This window comes from Nicotiana tomentosiformis, chromosome 11 (genome assembly GCF_000390325.3).
Source record: "Nicotiana tomentosiformis chromosome 11, ASM39032v3, whole genome shotgun sequence".
Taxonomy (NCBI): Eukaryota; Viridiplantae; Streptophyta; class Magnoliopsida; order Solanales; family Solanaceae; genus Nicotiana; species Nicotiana tomentosiformis.
Window position 1 is genome coordinate 2,414,068 of NC_090822.1, and position 21,846 is coordinate 2,435,913.

General features: G+C 39.6%; 3 protein-coding genes across 3 annotated transcripts; 2 read left to right on the top strand and 1 right to left on the bottom strand.

The window, feature by feature from the left end:
* Positions 1-3,369: 3,369 nt before the first annotated feature.
* On the bottom strand, positions 3,370-3,900 carry LOC138900856 (uncharacterized). The gene is made up of 2 exons (XM_070188493.1): positions 3,800-3,900; positions 3,370-3,712 (listed from the first exon to the last, which is right to left on the bottom strand). Exons 1-2 carry the CDS (start codon positions 3,898-3,900, stop codon positions 3,370-3,372), a joined length of 444 nt encoding a protein of 147 aa, XP_070044594.1.
* Positions 3,901-8,502: 4,602 nt separating this feature from the next.
* Positions 8,503-9,990, top strand: LOC138900857 (aspartic proteinase nepenthesin-2-like). Its single transcript, XM_070188494.1, has one exon. It carries the CDS (start codon positions 8,503-8,505, stop codon positions 9,988-9,990), a length of 1,488 nt encoding a protein of 495 aa, XP_070044595.1.
* Positions 9,991-12,742: 2,752 nt separating this feature from the next.
* Positions 12,743-13,138, top strand: LOC138900858 (aspartic proteinase nepenthesin-1-like). Its single transcript, XM_070188495.1, has one exon. It carries the CDS (start codon positions 12,743-12,745, stop codon positions 13,136-13,138), a length of 396 nt encoding a protein of 131 aa, XP_070044596.1.
* Positions 13,139-21,846: the final 8,708 nt, after the last annotated feature.

A 21,846-nucleotide genomic window follows, 5' to 3' on the forward strand; every position in this document is an offset into this window, starting at 1 on the left:
AACTTCTCAACTCTCCAAACTTCAACTTTTCCAACATTCACCAATTCAAGCTGAAATCATCTACGGACCTCCAAATAAACATACGGACACACTCCTAAGTCTAAATTCACCATATATAGCTATCGAAACTATCAAAACTCCATTTCAGAGTCATTTACACATAAGTGAACATCCAGTCAGCTCTTTCAACTTAGGCTTCCAACTTTGGGACTAAGTATCTCAATTCATTCTGAAACATCCCCAGAACCAAACCAAGCACCCCGGCAAGTCACATAACAACAAACAAACATAGCATAAGTAATAAATGGGAGAACAAGGCTATAATACTCAAAACAACCAACCGAGTCATTACATTCTCCCCTTCTTAAACAAACGTTCGTACTCGAACGAGTCTAGAATCATACATGGAGTCTCAAATAGGTTTGGATATATGCTCCGTATCTCCCACTCGGTCTCCCAAGTAGCCTCCCCAACTGGTTGACCTATCCATTGCACCTTCACTAAAGCTATATTCTTTGGCCTCAAATTTCAAACCTTCCAATCCAAAAGGGCCACTGGTTCCACATCGTAACAAAAATCACCATCTAACTTAACCGTGCTGAAGTCCAAAACATGAGACGGATGACCGACATACTTTCGGAGCATGGAAACATGAAACACTGGATGAACACTCGATAGACTAGGCGGTAATGCAAGCTTGTAAACCACCTCTCCAATCCTTTCAAGCACCTCAAAAGGGCCAATATATCGAGGACTCAACTTTCCATTATTCCTGAACCTCATAAAATACTTCATGGGAAAAACTCTGAGGAATACCTTGTCCTCTACCACACGAAGCCGATCATTTCGATTGGTGTAACTCTTCTGTCCAAACTGTATTATGCGAAGCCGATCCTGAATCAACTTAACCTTTTCCAAAGCATCTTGAACCAAGTCAGTACCCAATAGCCTAGCCTACCCTCATCCTGCTCAAACCAAACAACTAGAGACCGACACCCTCTACCATACAAGGCCTCATACAGAGCCATCTGGATACTCAATTGGTAGCTGTTGTTGTAGGAAAAGTCTACAAGAGGCAGAAACTGATCCCAAGAACCCCCAAAATCCATGACATAAGAGCGTAACATATCTTCAAATATCTAAATGGTGCACTCGGACTGTCCGTTAGTCTGAGGGTGGAATGATAAACTCAACTGAACACGTATTCCTAACTCTCACTGCACTGCTCTCCAAAAATGCGATGTGAACTGTATGCCCCGATCTGAAATGATAAACACCGGCACACCGTGAAGGCGATCAATCTCACAGATATAGATCTCAACCAACTGCTCCGAATAATAGGTAGTCCTAAATAAAGTGAAATATGCAAAATTAGTCAATCGGTCCACAATCACCCAAATAACATCAAATTTCTTCAAAGTCCACAGGAGCCGAACTATGAAGTCCATGGTGATACGCTCCCATTTCCACTCAGGAATCTCAAGCCTCTGAAGCAAACCACCCCGGTATCTAGTGCTCATACTTCACCTGATGACAATTCAGGCACCGAGCTACAAACTCCACTATATCTTTCTTCATTATCCTCTATAAATAGTGCTGCCTCTAGTCCTGAAACATCTTCGCGGCACCCGGATGAATGGAATACTGTGAACTGTGGGCCTCCGCAAGAATCAACTCACGTAGCCCATCCACATTGGGCACACAAATCCGACCCTGCATCCGTAACACCCCATAATCCCCAATAGAAACTTCCTTGGCATCACCGTGCTCAACCATGTCCTTAAGGAAAAGCAAATGGGGGCCGTCCTGTTGAAACTCTCTGATGCAATAAAATAAGGAAGACTGAGAAACTACGCAAGCTAGAACCCGACTAGGCTCCGAAACATCTAACGTCACGAACTGATTGGCCAAGGCCTGAATATCTGATGCAAGAAGACTCTCACCAATAGGAATAAATGCAAGGCTACCCATACTCGCTGCCTACCTACTCAAGGCATCGGCCACCACATTGGCCTTCCCGGGATGATACAAAATGGTAATAATTGTCCTTTAGCAGCTCCAACCATCTCTGCTACCTCAAATTTAGATCCTTTTGTTTGAACAAGTGCTGAAGACTCCGATGATCTGTAAATATCTCACAAGACACTCCATAAAGATAGTGCCTCCAATTATTCAATGCATGAGTGGTGGCCGACAACTCCCAATCATGGACGGGTAGTTCTTCTTAAGAGGCTTCAACTGGCATGAATTATTAGCAATCACTCTACCCTCCTACATCAAGACACACCCATTACCAATCCGAGAAGTATCACAAACATTGTATAAGAACCCGATGTTGAAGGCAGAACTAGAACTGGAGCTGTGGTCGAGGCAGTCTTGAGCTTCTGAAAGCTCTTCTCACACTCATCCGACCAACTGAATGAAGCACCCTTCTAGGTCAACTTGGTCAAATGTGCTGCAATGGACGAGAAACCCTCCACGAAGGGACGATAATATTCGGCTAAGCCGAGAAAACTTCGAATCTCAGTAGATGAAGACGGTCTGTGCCAACTCTGAACCGCCTCTATCTTCAGATCCGGAAAGTCTCGCACTAACGAAACAAAATCAATAGTAGGAGTATCAGCACCAACATCCCTCACAAAAGTCAAATATGACAAGCACCCTTTCCCAACCATCCATTGGGCCTTCAGATAGGAAATCACCCTACTGAGAACATAGTCTAAAGAACCTATCCACTCGATCTCGGGTAACCACGGCATCGCCAACGTCACAGTCTTAGCATGACAATTCAGAATAGCATGCCATGGGGACAACCAATTCATACCTAGAATCACATTAAAATCAACCATACTAAGCAATAAGAGATCAACTCTTGTCTCCAATCCCCCAATGGTCACCACAAATGATCGATACATACGGTCCACAACAATATAATCGCCCACCCGCGTAGATACATGAAGTCATAACCTGAACCCTCTACTAAACTGGACCTCCAAAATTATGGGGACACTGCCTTCACATATGTACAAACTCCCCGCACTCGAAGCAACTCCCCGATGGTGGTGAAGACTGAATCGGACCCCGAGAACTAGAATAATTACTAGAACAACCTATCACAGATAAACCCTGAACTGATGGGGCACGAGATGAACTTTGATTTGGGAGGGCACTGAGAGATGACTGACCTGGATGAGCATTGTATGAACCATAGTAAGCTGATTCACCATGATGAACCAGACGAGTCATCTGAGCGGGCCTATAAGGACGACCCCTATTGTGATGGGACTGCCCTCTAGAAGAAACACTACTAAAACCACTCGAACCATGAGGCCTCTTGGCCTCCCTCTCCTCACGCTCTAGACAACAAACCTACTCTATCCGGCTAGCAATATCAACCACCTCGTCAAACCTGGCACCTGATTCAATCCCTCGAGTCATGACAACACGCAATCCATAGTTGAGGCCATCAATGAACCTCCTAATCCTCTCCTTCTCTGTGGGAACCAACCAGATCGCATGATGAGCCAACTCTGAAAATCTCATATCATACTGGGTCACAGACATATCCTCCTGGTGTAGCTGCTCAAACTGCCTACGCAACTCCTCCCGACGGGTTTGTGGCACAAACTTCTCCAAGAAGAGAACGAAGAACTTGTGCCACGTAAGTGGTCCAGTGTCGACTGGCCTGCTCAACTCATAAGCCTCCCACCATCTGATAGTTGCCCCCGACAGTTGAAAAGTAGTAAATGAGACCCCAATAGTCTCCAAAATACCTCCCATGGGAAGAATTCACTGGCACCTGTCTAAGAAATCCTGAGCATCCTTAGACTCAGCCCCACTGAAATATGGAGGCTTGAGCCTCCCAAACCTCTCTAGCCTCTTCTGCTCCTCGTCACTCATAGGGGACCCACCTGGCCCTGAGCAACGATAATCGGCTAGGCTAGTAGCATCCCCGGTGTCTGAAGTCCATGCACCACCTACTGTGGAGTACGAGCGGCCAGATCCTAAGCACCTCCCCCGGCCTAAGAAGTGGCTGGTGCGGCCTTACCTGAAACCGCCTGAGAAAGGCTAGTGCATACAGTCAATATCTAGGCCAAAGCCTCCTGAAGTCCTGGAATCACAATGGGCACAGCTGGGGCCTGAGCTGGTCCCACTGGCTCAACCACATCTAGGATCTACTCCTGAGGTGGAGCAACTGGAAGCTCCACAGGTGTTACTCTGGCTGTTGTATGAGTTACACCTCGGCCTCTACTACGGCCCCGACCTTTCTTGGCACTAGCTGGCGGTACTAGTGGTCGTCCCCCCGATCCGGTAACACGTGTCCTCACTATCTGTGAGAGAATAGAATAATAGAAGTTTAGTTTCCGAAATCAATAAATCTGCATGACAAGAATACAAGAAAATGAAGTTTTCCTAATGGTTCGGTAGCCTCTCGAAGATAAGTACAGACGACTTCGTACCGATCCGTGAGACTCTACTAAACCTGCTCATGACTCGTGAGACCTATATAACCTAGGCTCTGATACCAACTTGTCATGATCCAAAATCTCATATGTCGTGATGGCGCCTATCACAATACTAGGCAAGCCAACAATCACCACTAACTATGTATTTTTAGTTAAAAAGATAATGGAACAGGTTTAACAGTAACAAATTCTCATAAATAACCGATAAGAAAATACCGCGACTCAATACAAAATACCCCAAAATCTAGGCGTCACTCAATACATGAGCATCTAAATAACTATATAGTCAAAATGTCAAATACAAGTGTCTGGAAAGATAGAAAAGTGCTAAATAAAAGGAAAATAAGGAGAGTGAAGTTTGTGGACGCCAAAGAAGCTACCTGAAGTCTTCAAGCAGATGAAGTTCCAAATCTTGCAACTACCGTGTCCAGAAGTACCTAGATCTGCACACGAAGTACAGAGTATAGTATGAGTACAACCGACCCAATATACTCAATAACTTACAGGACTAACCTTGGTTGAAAGAAGTGACGAGCTCAGATAGGTACTGTCCAAATCCAGATAATAACAGTAATATCACAGAGAGAAATCCAATAATCAATTTTTAGACAGTACAAAAATGTAGACATGCTTTCTAGTTTTTAACTATTTGAGCACAAAACAGATAGAATATGCCAAGTATGACTAATATGAGGAATGTCACATCTCGATATCTACATGTCAAGTGTGCATGTCAACTATAACGCAACACAATGATAAAGTCATACTCATACACTCGGAGTATTCATCCTCACTCGGCACGCTCAATCACTCGGCGCTCCCAATCACTCAGCACTCTCAATCACTCAGCACTATCAATCATTCGGCACTCCCACTCATCAGTACCTATGCTCACTGCTGGTATGTCAGACTCTGTAGGGGCAGATCCTTCCCAAACGCTAATATAAGCCAAATAATGGCATGAATCAATATAGCCTGTTGTGGCATGCAGCCCGGTCCCATAAATATTACTCACAATCATGCCCTCTGCCTCACTCAGTCATCAATCTCTCCAGTCTCTCGGACCCACAAATCTCATGACAATCAGCCCAAACAATGATAATATGATGTAACAATAAATGGCAACGGAGACTGAGATATGATATGCAAATGATAGATGTGGCTCAGTACATAATTGCAAACTAAGCAAATAATTCAACAACAGAAATGACCTCTGTGGGTCTCAACTGTACCAGTATATAGCCTAAACATAATTTTTAATATGAATCACAGCTCAATTTTTCTAACACGTGGAGAATACATTAATAATAATAAGATTAGATAATTACACAGTTCGACGGAATCAATCGACTCACAATTACTACGGTGCACGCCCACACGCCCGTCACTAGCATGTGCATCACCTCAACACCAACAACATAATACATAGTTCAGGGATTCTTACCCTTAGTATCAAGTTTAGAAGTGTTACTTACCTCAAACCATGCAAACCTCTACTCCAACAAGCCCTTGCCTCCCAAATCAGCCTACGAACGATGCGAATCTAGGCAAATAACTTAATACAATCAATACAAGCTATAGGAATCAATTCCATATGATAAATCTAGGTTCTTTAACAAAAGTCAAAAAGTCGACCCAAAAGTCAACCCAGGGCCCACGTCTTGGAATCCAATAAAATTTACAAAATCCGAAAACCCATTGATAACGAGTCTAACTATACCAAAACTTCCCAATTCCGACCACAAATCGACACTCAAATCTCGAAATCTTACTCTCTAGTCCCTAGTCCAAAATTTCCCTAATTCCACCTTAAAAACAGATAATCTAGGTGAGAAATTCAATGGGTAATCAATATTAATGAATAAAAATGATCAAAAGTGGCTTACCTCTTGAAATTTAGTGAAACCCCTTTCAAAAGTCTCCACTACCTGAGCTTGCAAAGTCCAAACATGAGGAAAAAAACTCAAGACCCTCGATTTTATCTTCTGCCCAGGCATCTTCGCACCTACGGACTCCCCAGTGCGGCAAAACCATCGTGCCTGCAAGACTGCTTCTATCATCTGCTCATCGCTCCTGCGCATCTGGGCCTGCGGATTCCATTCCGCTCCTGCGTGTCCAGCTACATTTACCAAACTCCGCATTTGCGGAGACTCATCGCATATGCGGGTTCGCATATGCAGAAAACATCCTCGCACCTGCGACTACTGACCAACACCAGAAGACCGTGCCTGTGACCCCGGGCTTTCTTCTGTGGTCGCGCCCCTGTGACCAATCTTCCGCGGGTGAGATCGCAACTTAACAGCAGATCAATAACTCGTCTAAGTCCAATTTCAATCCGTTAACCATCCGAAATCCACCCGAGGCCCCCAAGACCTCAACTAAACATACCAACAAGTCCTAAAATATCATACGAACTCGCTCGAAGCCTAAAATAACATCAAATGAAACTAAAACCATGAATCGCATATCGATTCAAGCCAAATGAACTTGTGAACTTTTAACTTCTAAAACAAATGCTGAAACATATGAAATCAACTCCGATTGACCTTAAATTTTGCACACAAGTCATAAATGATACAACAGACCTATTCCAACTTCCGAAACTAAAATCTAAGCCTGGTAACAATAAAGTCAACTCTCGGTCAAACTTCTCAACTCTCCAAACTTCAACTTTTCTAACTTTCGCCAATTCAAGCCGAAATCATCTATGGACCTCAAAATCAACATCCGGACACACTCCTAATCCAAATTCATCATACAAGGGTATCAGAACCATCAAAACTTAATTCCAGAGTCATTTATATATAAGTCAATATCCGGTCAATTCTTTCAACTTAGGCTTTAACCTTGGGACCAAGTATCCCAATTCATTCTAAAACATCCCCCGAACCGAACCAACCACCTCGGAAAGTCACGTAACGACAAACAAACACAGAATAAGCAATAAATGGGAGAACATGGCTATAATACTCAAAATGACCGGTCGGGTAGTTACACAACTATAGTTCTAATGCTATACTCTTCCATGGTGGAAGAGTTCTAGTTATCTTCAACTTCTAACTCATATCTTATCTAAGATAGAGTTGTCTTTAAGTAAGGAGTCCTACTCCTTAACAATATATGCAACATTTTTGTTCAGGAGATATCAGATATAACCACTTATGCTTATCTCCTTCACGGACATGCCTTGTGCTTGAATCTGTCTGTGCCTGTATACACTGTGTATGGACCTGATTCATGTATGTGCTCCTTTGTCAATCATCAAAACTTACTTAGGCCAACATGTTTTTTCTGCATATTATAGCAATTGGTTATTATACTGTTATACACCTATAGTAGCATTTGAGCAATTGGTTATTATACTGTTATACACCTATAATAGCATTTTTTCAGATCTTCAAGTTCATTAATTTGAAATTTCAAAAGAGCTTATGTGTCCCAACTTCCTCGGAACTTACAAAATTTATTAATATTGTTTCTTCAATAAAATATATTTAATAGATTACTTTTCTGTTACCATAAAATAGTAATTAATACTGTAAATCGACATTTGAGTAAGGTTGTTAGAGACGTAATTTTTCAAATAACATATCGGAGTAATGATGGTTATTGATCCTATAAGTAACAGGCTACTATAGAGGTAAAATATGATATATAATAAATTAGATCCAACGAAAACTTGCAAGTTATAGTAAAATGATGATACTACATTAATAAAGTTCCTTAATAGCATAGACTCCAGACTATGTTATGAGATTTTATGCTCTCTATTTAGGAACAATGATCGTGAAAAATGAAAATAATTGTTTCATTTGCAAAAAATTAAATAGTAGTCAAAATCTGATCCTTTTTGCAATTATGGAAAAGGGAAAAAAAGGGCAAAAAATCTAATATTAGCTTTATTGAGAACTAATTCCTTCCTCAACTGTCTACAATTTTGAAATGAAATTGATGATTGTAAGCAGAGGTAGACATATATATTCCGCATAAAATCAAGCAATTAGAAAAATAACTTCCTACACTAAGTTCTAAACCAATGGAGAACTTCCTCTATATTCACCTTTTGATGTCAATTATTTTCTCAATTCTGCTTGTAGTGTTGGGCAATGAAAAATCTTTTTCACCCCTTAACTCCACCTATATTAAGCAAGCTAAAGAAAGATTTATGTCTCTTGATCCGACTAAGCTTCCAGATCCACCAATGCCATCCTATACTTTTACTATTTACCATCGCGATGTATTTGAAAAATCAAAGTTCAAGGACTACGACTCATTACTTGAAAATAGACTTGCTCGAAGTCATGCTAGAGCAAGTTCATTGGCATCGATTATTGAAAATGGCAATGGAATTGGTGAAAATGAAACTCTGGCAAGGCAACACAACGCGCAAGGGAGCAAGATTGACCGCGAAAAGGTTCCAAAATCAACAAGTACATACTTCGTAAATGGTGAGTATGTTGCATCTTTTAGGCTTGGCAGTCAAGAAGTTAGAAATTTCTTGCTAATAGACACCGGAAGTGATTTAGTTTGGTGGCAATGTGGACCATGTGAGCCAAATAAGTGTTACAAACAAAAACTTCAGCCTTTATATGTTTCCACAGAGTCGAAAGTATTCCGAAAGATAGATTGCTTTCTACATGGAGAAAGATGTTTAGAAGATCTGGACCTAAGTTTTAAGTGTATTAGTGATCATAGTTGTACCTATGATTTTAAATACGCGGATGGATCAAGAACAAAAGGTTTTATGGGAGATGATGTGATTACTTTTGTTTTAGACCAAAGACCAGTTAGGATTATATTTGGATGTAGCAAAGATCAAACAAGTGGAACTACTTTTAGTGGTGAATATTCTGGAATTGTTGGTCTTGGGCGTAGAAAAATCATGGGTGGATATTCTTTACCAACACAATTTGGAGCAGATTTAATGTCCATGTGTCTCCCAGGATTTTATTCAGCAACAGGATCTACACTTAACTTCCATACAACCAAATGGCCAAGAGCAACATCAGCCAAACTAGTACCAAATATCAAGTATCCTTCGTTTTATTTTGTCAATCTTTATAAAGTTTTCATTAATGATAGGGAAGTTGAACTGAGCCCATCATGGTGGAACTTTAAAAAAGATTTGACCGGTGGGATCTTCGTGGATACAGGAACAACTATTTCCTACTTTCCTCAGGAGTTTTACACTATATTTCGTTATGTATTTAGAGAAGAAGTACGAGATATTCCTATGGTTGATACTCCAGCAGGATCTTTAGACACTTGCTATAAAGAGGATCCGAGTGGTCGTGGACTTAACTTTCCTGTTGTGAAGTTGTACTTTGGTAGCGTAAGCCCGAGTACCATGTTGTTACTAGCAAAAGAACGAGTTATTCTGCACTTTCGTGGACAATATTGTCTGGCTTTTTCGGGATGGGATAGATCCTTCGCAATATTAGGAAGTAATCAACTTCAAGGTGTAGGATTAACTTTTGATACTTCAGCAAACACTTTGTCCTTTGATATAGATGCATGTAATTGAGTATCTATAAAATTTCTCTGTCTTGCAATCTAAAGTTACCAAATCTACTACTACTAGTTTGTCTTCTTCTTTTATGTTTGCATATTTAACCTTTTCTTTTTTGTGAATCCATATGCATTTCATTTCAGATCCTCTATCCAATAATGTTTCAGTAACGACATTCTGTGGCGCTAAAGTCAACATTAAAAGTAGTACTATATGTACATGTGCCTAAAATCTATTTTTTGGTACATTTATTAACTTTTTGTGGAAAGTAATAATAATAATAATAATAATAAACATAAAAATAGTTTGGATTAGATAATTTTCTAGAGAAAAGTAATACTTTAGAGATCAATCTAATTGGCTTCAATAACACACTTTAATGTTTGTTATTGCTAGAGCACCACACGAAATAAAGTTTTTAGGACAACTTTCGTGGCGACAACCGTTGTCGCTAGCAAAAGTATTGATACAAGGTGCTCTTTTTCACTAGCGGCCTATTTTTCAGTAACGACTTACTGTGGCGACCCCAGGTACTCGCTACTGAAAGTAGTGTTTTATATACCTAAAATCTACTTAGTGGCGCATTTATTTACTTTTTAGTCGCTACAAAAGCGAAAAATGAAACATTAATAATAATGCAAAAGAAGCGGATGCACATTCACATTAATCCAAGCCTTGGCGAAAATATTTTCACAGCAATTCAGATGTAAAATGAAAATTAAAATGATTTGAATTACCCAATAATTAATTTAAAGTGTATTTATTTATGATAAATATAGTGTATAATTTAGTTATACCATGTAAAAATTTCCTTAATTTATCCATCAATTTTGAAATACTTTTGGTTGCGATTAGCGGCCACAAACTTTTTCAGTCAAAATGGGAAAAGAAATTTAATACATATAGTGGCGACTAAATTATTGCCGCCACTAAACGTTGGGCAGACTTTTTAAAGTCGCAATGAAAGCCCTTACATTATCGGTGATTAAAAGAGTCGCCACAAATCGCAATTTCTTGTAGTAATTTATTTACACAGTCAAGTCACACTACTAGAAATCCGGTAAAAATCGACCAAAAAAATTGACCAACGTTGGTCGGTAATGACCAAAAACCGACCAAAATGCGACCATTTATGTGTGGACGGTATTTTTGTGGTCGGAAAGGAATACCGACCAAAGTTGGTCGGAAATTACCGACCAACTTTGGTCGGTCAATTAAATTCAAAAAAAAGAATATTGCAAAAAAAAAAACGACCAAAGTTGGTCGGTTTTTTCCGACCAAAGTTGGTCGGTATTTTAATTATGTAATAAAAAGATTCACCATTTGGGAATCAAACCGGGGTCTGTATTGTGGCAGGATACTATTCTACCACTAGACCATTGGTACATTTTGTTTTAAGACTGTCTTTTATTTGATTTATACTCTTTAATTGTATTTTCGCACGAAAATAACCGACCAAAGTTGGTCGGTTTTTTTAAATGACCCGCCGAATTAACCGACCAATTTTGATCGATTTTTTTAATATTAATTTTTATTTATTTTAATTGAAAAACCGACCAAAGTTGGTCGGTTTCTTGAAACATAAATGTCGCGGGACTCAAAAATAGTTTTCCGCATTTTTGCGCCAAAGTTTCGTAAAAAAAAAATTAAAAAAAAATACTTTGAAAAACCGACCAAAGTTGGTCGGTCAACCTTGGTCGATTTTTGCTGAATTTCTAGTAGCGTCACTTTCTAGGTAATTAAGTTATATATTTTAAAAAATATTAATTAATAAATTTCCAAGATAATTAGTTGCTTTTATAGATTAAATTTACTGTTTAGAAAACATATTCCACTGTTAGTATATATAACTTCATCCAAATAAATAAACTTTTTAAATAGAATATATCCTTCGAGATTTCACGAGATTTATCAATGCTCTGTTTAGGAATGGTTTTCTAGCAAAATCAAATATTTTCTTTCATTTAAAAAAAAAATCAAAATGTGTCAAACTTTGATCCTCTTAGTAGTTATAGAAAAGGCAAAAAGGCAAAAAAATTTAATATTTGGCTAAATTGAGAACTTATCTCTACCTAGTTGTTCACATTTTGGCTTCTCAAAGAGAATCAGATATCTATAGTTAACTTTGTTGTTTCTTCCTATTTTGCAATAAAATTAATAGGTTAATATTTGATGTTTCTACCCATTTTGCAATAAATTGAATAGGTTAGGAGAAATTCACACCGGAGAATTAATTACATGATTATAATAAGTGGTGGACATATTCAAAAACAATTCAAGCAATGAGAAAAATTCACTTGATATACTGATGTTCTATACCAATGGAAAACTTCCTCCATATTTTGATATCAATTATTTTTTCTATTCTGTTTGTAGTTTTGGGCAATGCAAAATCTCTATCACCCCTTTACTCCACTTATATTATGCAAGCTAGAGAAAGATTTATGTCTCTTGATCCATTTAAACTTCAAGATCCTCCAATGCCATCCTATACTTTTACTATTTACCATCGTGATGTATTTGAAAAATCAAATTTCAAAGACTATGACTCGTTGCTTGAAAGTAGAATCGCTCGATCGCAAGCTAGAGCAAGTCATTTAGCTTCAGTTCTTGAATCCAAAAATGGTGCAAATGCAAATATCTCGACGAAAAATTGTTACCAAATTATAGGTACCCTTCTTTTTATTTTGTGAACCTTTATAAAATTTTTATTAATGATAGGGAAGTTCAGGTAAATCCCTCGTGGTGGAATTTTAAGCAAGATATGATGGGTGGAATTTTCATGGATACAGGAACAACTTTTACCTATTTTCCTCATGATTTTTATGTCATATTTCGCTACATATTTAGAGGTGAAGTACAAGATATTCCTATGGTTGAAAATTCAATCGGACCTTTTGATACTTGCGATAAAGAAGATCCAATTGGTCGTGATTTATACTTTTCTGCTGTGAAGTTGTACTTTGGCAGCGTAAACTCCAGTACGATGTTGTTTCTCGTACAAGAACGAGTTGTTGTGAACTATCGTGGGCTCTACTGCTTGGCTTTTATTGGATGGAATAGAGACCAGTCAGTATTAGGCATGTATCAACTCCAAGGTGTAGGCTTAACTTTTGATACTTCAGAAAATACGCTGTCCTTTGACATAGATGCATGTGATTAAGTACAATATAAAATTTCTCTGTGTTGCAATCTTAAGGTGCATCAAATAAATTCACTACAATTAGTGTATGCCTTTTCTTTCTTTATGTATATATCTTTTCATCAATCTAAAGCTAAACTTCTTCTTCTTCTTTTTTCTGCTGACAATCTTCCATTTGTAGGTAGCATAACCATTCACATCCACTTGATTGTAAAATCCAACTAAATTAGTATTAAAACATTAAGACAATTTCATAATTGGTTGAGTGCAACCATTTAATGGATATTTGAGAAGTTAATTTCTTCTGAAAACCTTGTTTTGAAGTAGATTTCTAATAATTAAAATATCGTTTTTGGTCATGAGTTTATGCGATTTAAGCATTCTCACATTGTTGCGGCCAAACACACACGCAAGTATACGTGATCGTCAAGTAATAAAGTGACTAAAAGTCGAATGTCGAACCCCACGAGGACTTGTGATTAATTATTAACTAAATTAGACTATCCTAATTATCTCAACAAGAATTAAAGCGAGAAGTATTTGATTCTAACTAATTAAAATAAAGAAAAATAAATAGTGAACTTTGAACAACAGAATAGCAGATTTTTATGTTATCAGTGCGATGAAAACGATATAGGGTTACGACTATCTAACAATCTTATTGTATTCTTCAATTAAATTAACTAATTAATTTATCTTGTTTATTAGTTGACAGAATTAATATTGCTCATAAGAATCTGTCGAGTTCTTACTCGCCAGTGATGTTCGGCATATTTCGATATGTGTTGCTGTTACTTTGCCCATATTTTAACCGCTTCTTGTTGTTATTTGATCTTTAAAATGCCCAACATGGTTTAATTATTGGTTTTATGACTAATTAAGTTATGTGTGACGATTTAAGGTGTTTGGAGTGCAAAAATATGAAGAAAAGGTGGTCTAGCCAGAGGAAGAAGGGTTGGATGCGTCGCATCCAACCTAGAAAAAAAAACATCATCTTTCGTGCATCCTTAGCAGTGAAGTCGGCCCATAGCGTCCGCCATAGCATCCGTAACTGGGAAGTAGAAGAGAAGGGTGGATGCGTCGCATCCACCCTCGCATGCAAAACTGGGAAGTAGAAGAGAAGGTGGATGCGTCGCGTCCACCCTCACATGCAAAGTTAAGAAATGGAGGACGAGGTGGATGCGTCGCATCCACCTTAGCATCAACCCCTGAAGCCGATTTGGACTAGGGTTAGGAGAACTCTAGCCCACGACTTTTGGACGCAATATATAAGCTTAAAAAACGTTTTTTTAGGGGCGGATAGATTGGAGAAGGAAAAGAAGCTATAACCAAGTTCTAAAACCACGGAATTCGTCTTGAGTTCTTATTCTCTCTTTCTTTTATTGATTCTTATGCACTCTTATGAAATTTTGGATGATTGCCTGAATATGAGTGGCTAAGAACCCTATTGTTCTAGGGTCATGGGTATACATGAATGTTGATGTTTGAAGTTTAATTTGACGACGTTGGATTTATCATATTGGGTTGTTTATTTAATTCTATTTTTAATTATTTTGCTGAGTAGCTAACAGTGAAATACTATCTACGAATCTAGAGTTGAACTCGAAAGTGGGAACCCTAGATTGCATATAGAAGTAAATAGAGTAAATTCTCAAACCCGGACATCGGGGAACGGATTCGCGATTAGGATAGACATATACCTAATTGCCTTACTCGGTTGCAATACAGGAATTGTAAATGCGTTCTTGTTAAACTTAATTCCATAGACATATAGATAATAAGTTAACTTGAATAGGCGAGTAAGAACTCGACAGATTCTTACGAGTGAAATTAACCATGTGAATCAACAATTCAGATAAATCATTTAGTTATTTTAAACTAAGAATGCAACATGAATGTTAGATGACCCGTGACCCTGGAATATTATATCCTATTGATTGTTATTCAAAACTATTTAAGTGTTGTGTTTAATTCTTAGCAAATTATTATTTGATAGTCTTTAGGTAGTAATTTAGAAAATTATATATTTTGTCAGAAATATTTTGAATCAATAAGCTATTCGAGTTTGAATTAGTCAAAAGTTAATCATAAGTCTTCGTGGGAACGATACTTTATTCACTACTTTATTACTTGACGACCACGTATACTTGCGTGAGTGTGTTTGGACCCGACAAGTTTTTGGCGCCGTTGCCGGGGACTTAGAAATTAGCTACGTGACTAAGTTAAGCTTTTATTAGATATTTGTTCAAGTTTTAATTTTCAGTTTGCCTTATTTGTATCAACGCAAGATCTTCTCTCGAATGCAGAGGAGTAGAAGTGCAAACAACCTCATTTCTCTTGATCCAGAAATCGAACGAACACTACATAGAGTGAGAAGGGAACTCGAAGCTAGAACGAGAATAGAAAGAGAGTTGGACATCGTAGTTCAACCACAGCCAATAGAGATGGCAGGCAATGAAGAGCGTCCGGTGATTGAAGCCGCAAGGCCCAATCTTGCGAATATGACTCAGGCTATTGTGAAGCCTGATATCACTGGGCATTTTGAACTCAAATAGTACATGGTACAGCTGATTCAGTCCACAGGACAATATGTGGGTCTATCTCATAAGGACCCGCAGAGGCATATTCAGAACTTCTTGGAAATTACGGACACTTACAATTATCCGAACGTTTCCAAGGACTATGTCAGGCTGACACTATTTCCTTTTTCACTGTTGGGGGAAGCTAAGGAATGGTTGCAAAAGGAGCCCGCGAACTCTATCCACACTTGGGATGATCTAGCAAGGAAATTCCTGATCAAGTTTTTCCCAACTAAGAAGACAAAGTCGCTGAGGAGCCAAATTCTTGGGTTCCAACAACGGGATGGCGAGACACTTCGTCAAGCTTGGGAAAGATACAAGAAGCTACTCAGAGACTGCCCGCATCATTGTCAAACTGATGAGGTATTGGGTCACACTTTTGTTGATGGGTTAGATGAAGCATCAAAGATGAATCTTGATTCAGCTTGTGGGGGTAGTTGCATGGCAAGGCCGTATAGTGAAATACAACTCTTGCTAAATAACTTCACTGCTAATGACCATAATTGGCAAGGAGAGGGGGATTCAAGAAGGGGAATTAAACAGAAGGCAGCCGGGTTGATTGAGCTTGATGACTTTTCCGCCATGAGAGCCGATATAGCAAAATTGGCAGATCAGATGAATAGAATGACAACACAAAAAATGCAACATGTACATCAGATGTCTATTTGTTGCGAACTATGCGGAGACAGTCATATGATTGACATGTGCCCCACGAATCCTGAATCTATATACTATGTGGGGCAACAAAACAGAGGTTCTATGAATCAACATGCACAATATGGGAACACTTACAACCCAAACTGGAGGAATCATCCTAACTTCTCATGGGGCGGAAATCAACAGAATCAGAATCAGTATAGGCCTCAAGGAAATTTTACTCAACCTCAGAAGCCACCCCAACAAATGGAAGAAAGTACGAATGACTTGCTGAAAAAGTTGTTGCTAGACAATCAACAGCTCAGGACCGATTTCAGAAATCTTGAGAGGCAAATGGGGCAGTTAGCAGCAAACCAAAATACTAGACCTACAGGCTCACTTCCCAGTGATACAGAGAAGAACCCTCAAGTTAATGCAGTTACACTTTGAAACAGGAGGGAACTAGAGGAAGTGCCAAAGAAGATAAAGGAAAAACCTATACCTGAGGGGGAGCTGACACCTAAGGCAATACAAGAGTCAAAGGAAAATGATGCAAGTTCAGAGCAAATGGAGGTTACAAGGCCACCACCACCTTTTCCCCAAAGATTGCAGAAAAAGAATGACGATCGCATGTTCAACAAATTTCTCTCTATATTGAGTCAGGTTCAATTAAATATTCCATTAGTGGATGTACTTCGTGAAATTCCAAAGTATGCTAAGTACATAAAAGACATAGTGGCTCACAAGAGGAAATTGACTGAGTTCGAGACGGTTGCACTTACTGAGGAGTGCACATCAAGGGTCCAAAACAAGCTTCCCCAAAAGCTTAAGAATCCTGGCAGCTTCACCATTCCAGTGCGAATCGGTAATATTGACGTGGGACGTGCTCTTTGTGATTTGGGTGCAAGCATAAATCTGATGCCTTTATCCTTGTTTAAGCAATTGGGTCTGGGAGCTCCGAGACCAACCACTGTGATGTTGCAATTAGCTGATAGGTCCATAGCCTACCCCGAAGGAGTGATTGAAGATGTGCTGCTGCAAATTGGAAAATTTATCTTCCCAGCTGACTTCATTATTCTAGACTTCGAGGCTGATGAACAAGTTCCAATCATATTGGGACGACCTCTCTTGGCTACTGGTGATGCAATAATTAAAGTGAGAGAAGGGAAAATGATTATGAGGGTGGACAACGAGGAAGCAGTCTTCAATGTCTACAAAGCAATCCAACTTCCCCGCCACTATGAGGAGCTCTCTATGATATCTGTTGTGGAGGTGGATGAGAAACTTCTTGACACGAGTGTATATCTAGACGATTCTCTAGAAAAAGCAATCATGATGTTTGATAGCTTGGAGATGGATGATGAGGTTGAGGAGATGATGCATATCCTAGATGCATCATGTGCTTACATGCAAGGAATAATCCCGTTTGAGCCCCTGAATAGGCCAAGTGGCCCCCCATCAAAGCCGTCAATTGAAGAATCTCCAAAATTGGAACTTAAACCCCTACCCCCTCACCTTCAATATGCTTATTTGGGAAGTTCTGACACTTTACCTGTTATTATTTCTTCTCACTTGTCTAAACTACAGGAAGAAAAGCTATTAAGGGTGCTACGTGAGCACAAGCGAGCAATTGGGTGGACAATGTCTGACATTAAAGGCATTAGTCCAGCTTTCTGCATGCACAAAATCCTCATGGAGGACGGACACAAGCCAAGTGTAGAGCACCAACGCCGATTAAATCCAATCATGAAAGAAGTTGTAAGAAAAGAAGTGATTAAGTGGCTTGATGCAGGTATTGTATTTCCAATCTCTGATAGTAAATGGGTAAGCCCCGTTCAATGTGTGCCGAAGAAAGGGGGATAACCGTAGTAGTTAATGAAAATAATGACTTAATTCCTACAAGAACTATCACTGGATGGAGAATTTGCATAGATTATAGAAAACTGAACAATGCCACCCGGAAAGACCACTTTCCCCTTCCCTTTATTGACCAAATGCTTGATAGATTAGCTGGCCAGGAATACTACTGTTTCCTGGACGGTTATTCGGGGTATAATCAGATTGCTATAGCCCCAGAAGACCAAGAGAAAACTACATTTACATGTCCTTATGGCACGTATGCGTTCAAGAGAATGCCCTTCGGTCTTTGTAATGCACCTGCGACTTTTCAAAGGTGTATGATGGCTATTTTTACTGACATGGTTGAAAGATTTGTAGAAGTATTCATGGACGATTTTTCTGTGTTTGGATGTTCTTTTGATAGTTGTTTGATGAACCTTGATAAAGTGCTTGCTAGGTGTGAAGAGACGAACTTGGTGCTAAACTGGGAAAAGTGCCATTTCATGGTACGTGAAGGTATAGTTTTGGGGCACAAGGTTTCAAAAGATGGTCTACAGGTGGATAAAGCAAAGGTGGAGACGATTGAAAAATTGCCCCCACCGACATCCATTAAAGGCATTCGCAGTTTCTTGGGTCATGCAGGTTTTTATCGTCGTTTCATTAAAGATTTTTTGAAAATTTCTTCTCCTTTGTGCAGGCTTCTAGAGAAAGATGTTACCTTCAAGTTTGATAATGCATATCTGAAAGCATTTGAGGAGCTGAAGGGAAGATTGGTGACTGCACCAATTATCATTGGCCCCGATTGGGCACAACCATTTGAGTTGATGTGCGATGCAAGTGACATAGCAATCGGAGCGGTGTTGGGGCAAAGGAGGGATAAAATCTTTCACTCCATTTATTATGCGAGCAAAACTATGAATCCAGCTCAGATGAATTATACAGTTACTGAAAAGGAGTTGCTTGCAGTGGTGTGGGCGTTTGACAAGTTCAGATCCTATCTAGTGGGAACCAAAGTCATCGTCTACACAGATCATTCAGCTATCAGATACTTATTTGAAAAGAAAGACGCCAAGCCGAGGCTGATTCGTTGGGTCCTCCTCTTGCAAGAATTTGACTTAGAGATCCGAGATCGAAAAGGGACAGAAAATCAAGTGGCCGATCATTTGTCCAGATTAGAAAGTCGGGACCATGTAGCTGAAGGAGGGTCAATCAAAGAAACATTTCCGGATGAGCAAATATTAGCAGTCACCTCAGGTGAAGCCCCATGGTATGCAGATTATGTGAATTTTATTGCAAGTGGGGTGACGCCACTAGAATGGACACCTGACAATAGAAGAAGATTCTTACATGATGTAAGGTTCTACATGTGGGATGAGCCATTCTTATATAGGCAGTGTGCAGATCAGTTGGTGAGAAGGTGTGTTCCTGAGGAAGAGATGAAGGCTATACTGCATGACTGCCATGCTTCGCCATATGGAGGTCATCACGGCCGGGGATAGAACCGCCCAAAAAGTGCTACAATCAGGTTTTTATTGGCCAAAATTGTTTAAGGATGCACATGCCTTCGTTAAAAATTGTGATAGATGCCAAAGAACCGGAACTATCACGAGGAAGCACGAGATGCCCTTGCAAAATATTCTGGCAGTAGAACTTTTTGATGTTTGGGGGATTGATTTCATGGGACCATTCCCATATTCTAACGAGCACAGATACATCTTGGTGGCGGTCGACTATGTTTCTAAGTGGGTGGAGGCCATTGCTCTTCCTACTAATGACGCAAAGGTAGTGGTAAGCTTTGTAAAGAAGCACATCTTCACACGTTTTGGGACTCCAAGAGTGTTGATAAGCGACGGGGGAACTCACTTTTGTAACAAATTGCTGAATAATATTCTTGCAAAATACGGAGTTAAGCACAAAGTTTCCACTGCCTATCATCCCCAAACGAGTGGTCAAGTAGAAGTTTCCAACAGAGAGGTAAAGCAGATTTTGGAAAAGACAGTAAGTATGAATAGAAAGGACTGGGCCGGGAAGCTGGATGACGCATTATGGGCATATCGCACTGCATACAAGACCCCAATAGGTACTTCTCCGTACAGGTTGGTTTATGGGAAGGCCTGCCATCTGCCCGTCGAGCTTGAACACAAAGCATATTGGGCGATTAAAAAGCTAAATATGGAGATGGACTTGGCCGGTGAGAAGAGATTGCTACAACTCAATGAGCTTGATGAGTTTCGATTGCATGCGTATGAAAATGCCAAATTGTATAAAGAAAAGACCAAAAGATGGCATGATAAGCATATCCAACATCGTGAGTTTGAACCAGGTCAAGAAGTTCTACTGTTTAATTCAAGGCTAAAGCTTTTTCCAGGAAAGCTTAAATCTCGATGGTCGGGTCCATTTGAAGTGGTTAGTGTGAAACCTCATGGTGCGATAGAATTGTGTGATAAGGGGTCCAATGCGACATTCTTGGTAAATGGCCAAAGAGTAAAACACTATTGGGGTGGTGACATTGCACATCACAAGAACACGATGGATTTGGTGGAGGCATGAAGAACATGTTGCGTCGTGCCGCGACGTTAAATCAGGCGCTTCTTGGGAGGCCACCCAAGTTAGTTAGTTCATTGTTTTGTAGGAATTAGATCTTGTATGTATAAAATAAAAGAAAATTTAAAAAAGAAAAAAAAAATTGTCCAGATATGGGAAAACGAGGCGGATGCGTCGCATCCCCCTCAGCATGAAAAAGATTGACGGGCCAATTGCTCAAGTCAATGAAGTCTGCCTATCGCGTCCGTGTCGCGTCCAACAAATTTTGAAGGAAGAAGAGGGGATGCGTCGTGTCTAAGCTCGCACGCACAGGTAAGTACTATATATTTTAACACATCTTAAGAAAAAAAAAGTCAGGCATACAAACGCAAACAAATTCGTTAATCGAACTTGCGACGCATACAAACGCATACAAATCTCTTTAATTCAACTTGCGAAGCATACAAACGCGACAGGTACGCATCATCTTCTTCGTTCTTTCTTTTGCTTCTCTCCTAATTCTTCTCTCTTCCCTCTCTCAATGGTAGCAACAAGTAGGTTTTGCAATTTCAAATATCACACATGTAATTAAGAAAGGAACTGAAAAAGCCTGGGGTTTAGGGCTGTCGTTCTTGGTAGTTGTAATGGTTGCGAGATGATAAACTATAATTTCCTTTATCTCGTCAAATTTTGGGAGGGTAGTCGCATTACCCAATTGATAGAATGAACTAGGCACACTTGTTGCATATCACATGTTCGACGAATTGTCCATGAGGAAAATTTAGGCGTCGGTGAAGTCTGAGTAACCGAGCAACATTGGTATATGCTTGAGAATAGGTGTGGGGTCGAGTGAGGTGCTATGTGAAATTGACCGTGGTTAGTGAGCGTCGCTAGGATAGACCTCATGTTGAGCATAACGATATCTATATAGCGCAATACTTATTTGTAAAATTGAAAAGAGTTATCATATACTTGCTGAAAGCCATGAGCTATAATTCCATGAAGTATTGAATGGCATGACTTTACGAATAATTGGAAGTGCAAGCTGTTGCAACTGCTTTAAAGCTGAACTTCGCTGTTTCATATGCTAATTGTTGATTTCTTTGCATTGCAGGTACTTAGATTCGTAAAATGACAGCAACGAGTAAACCG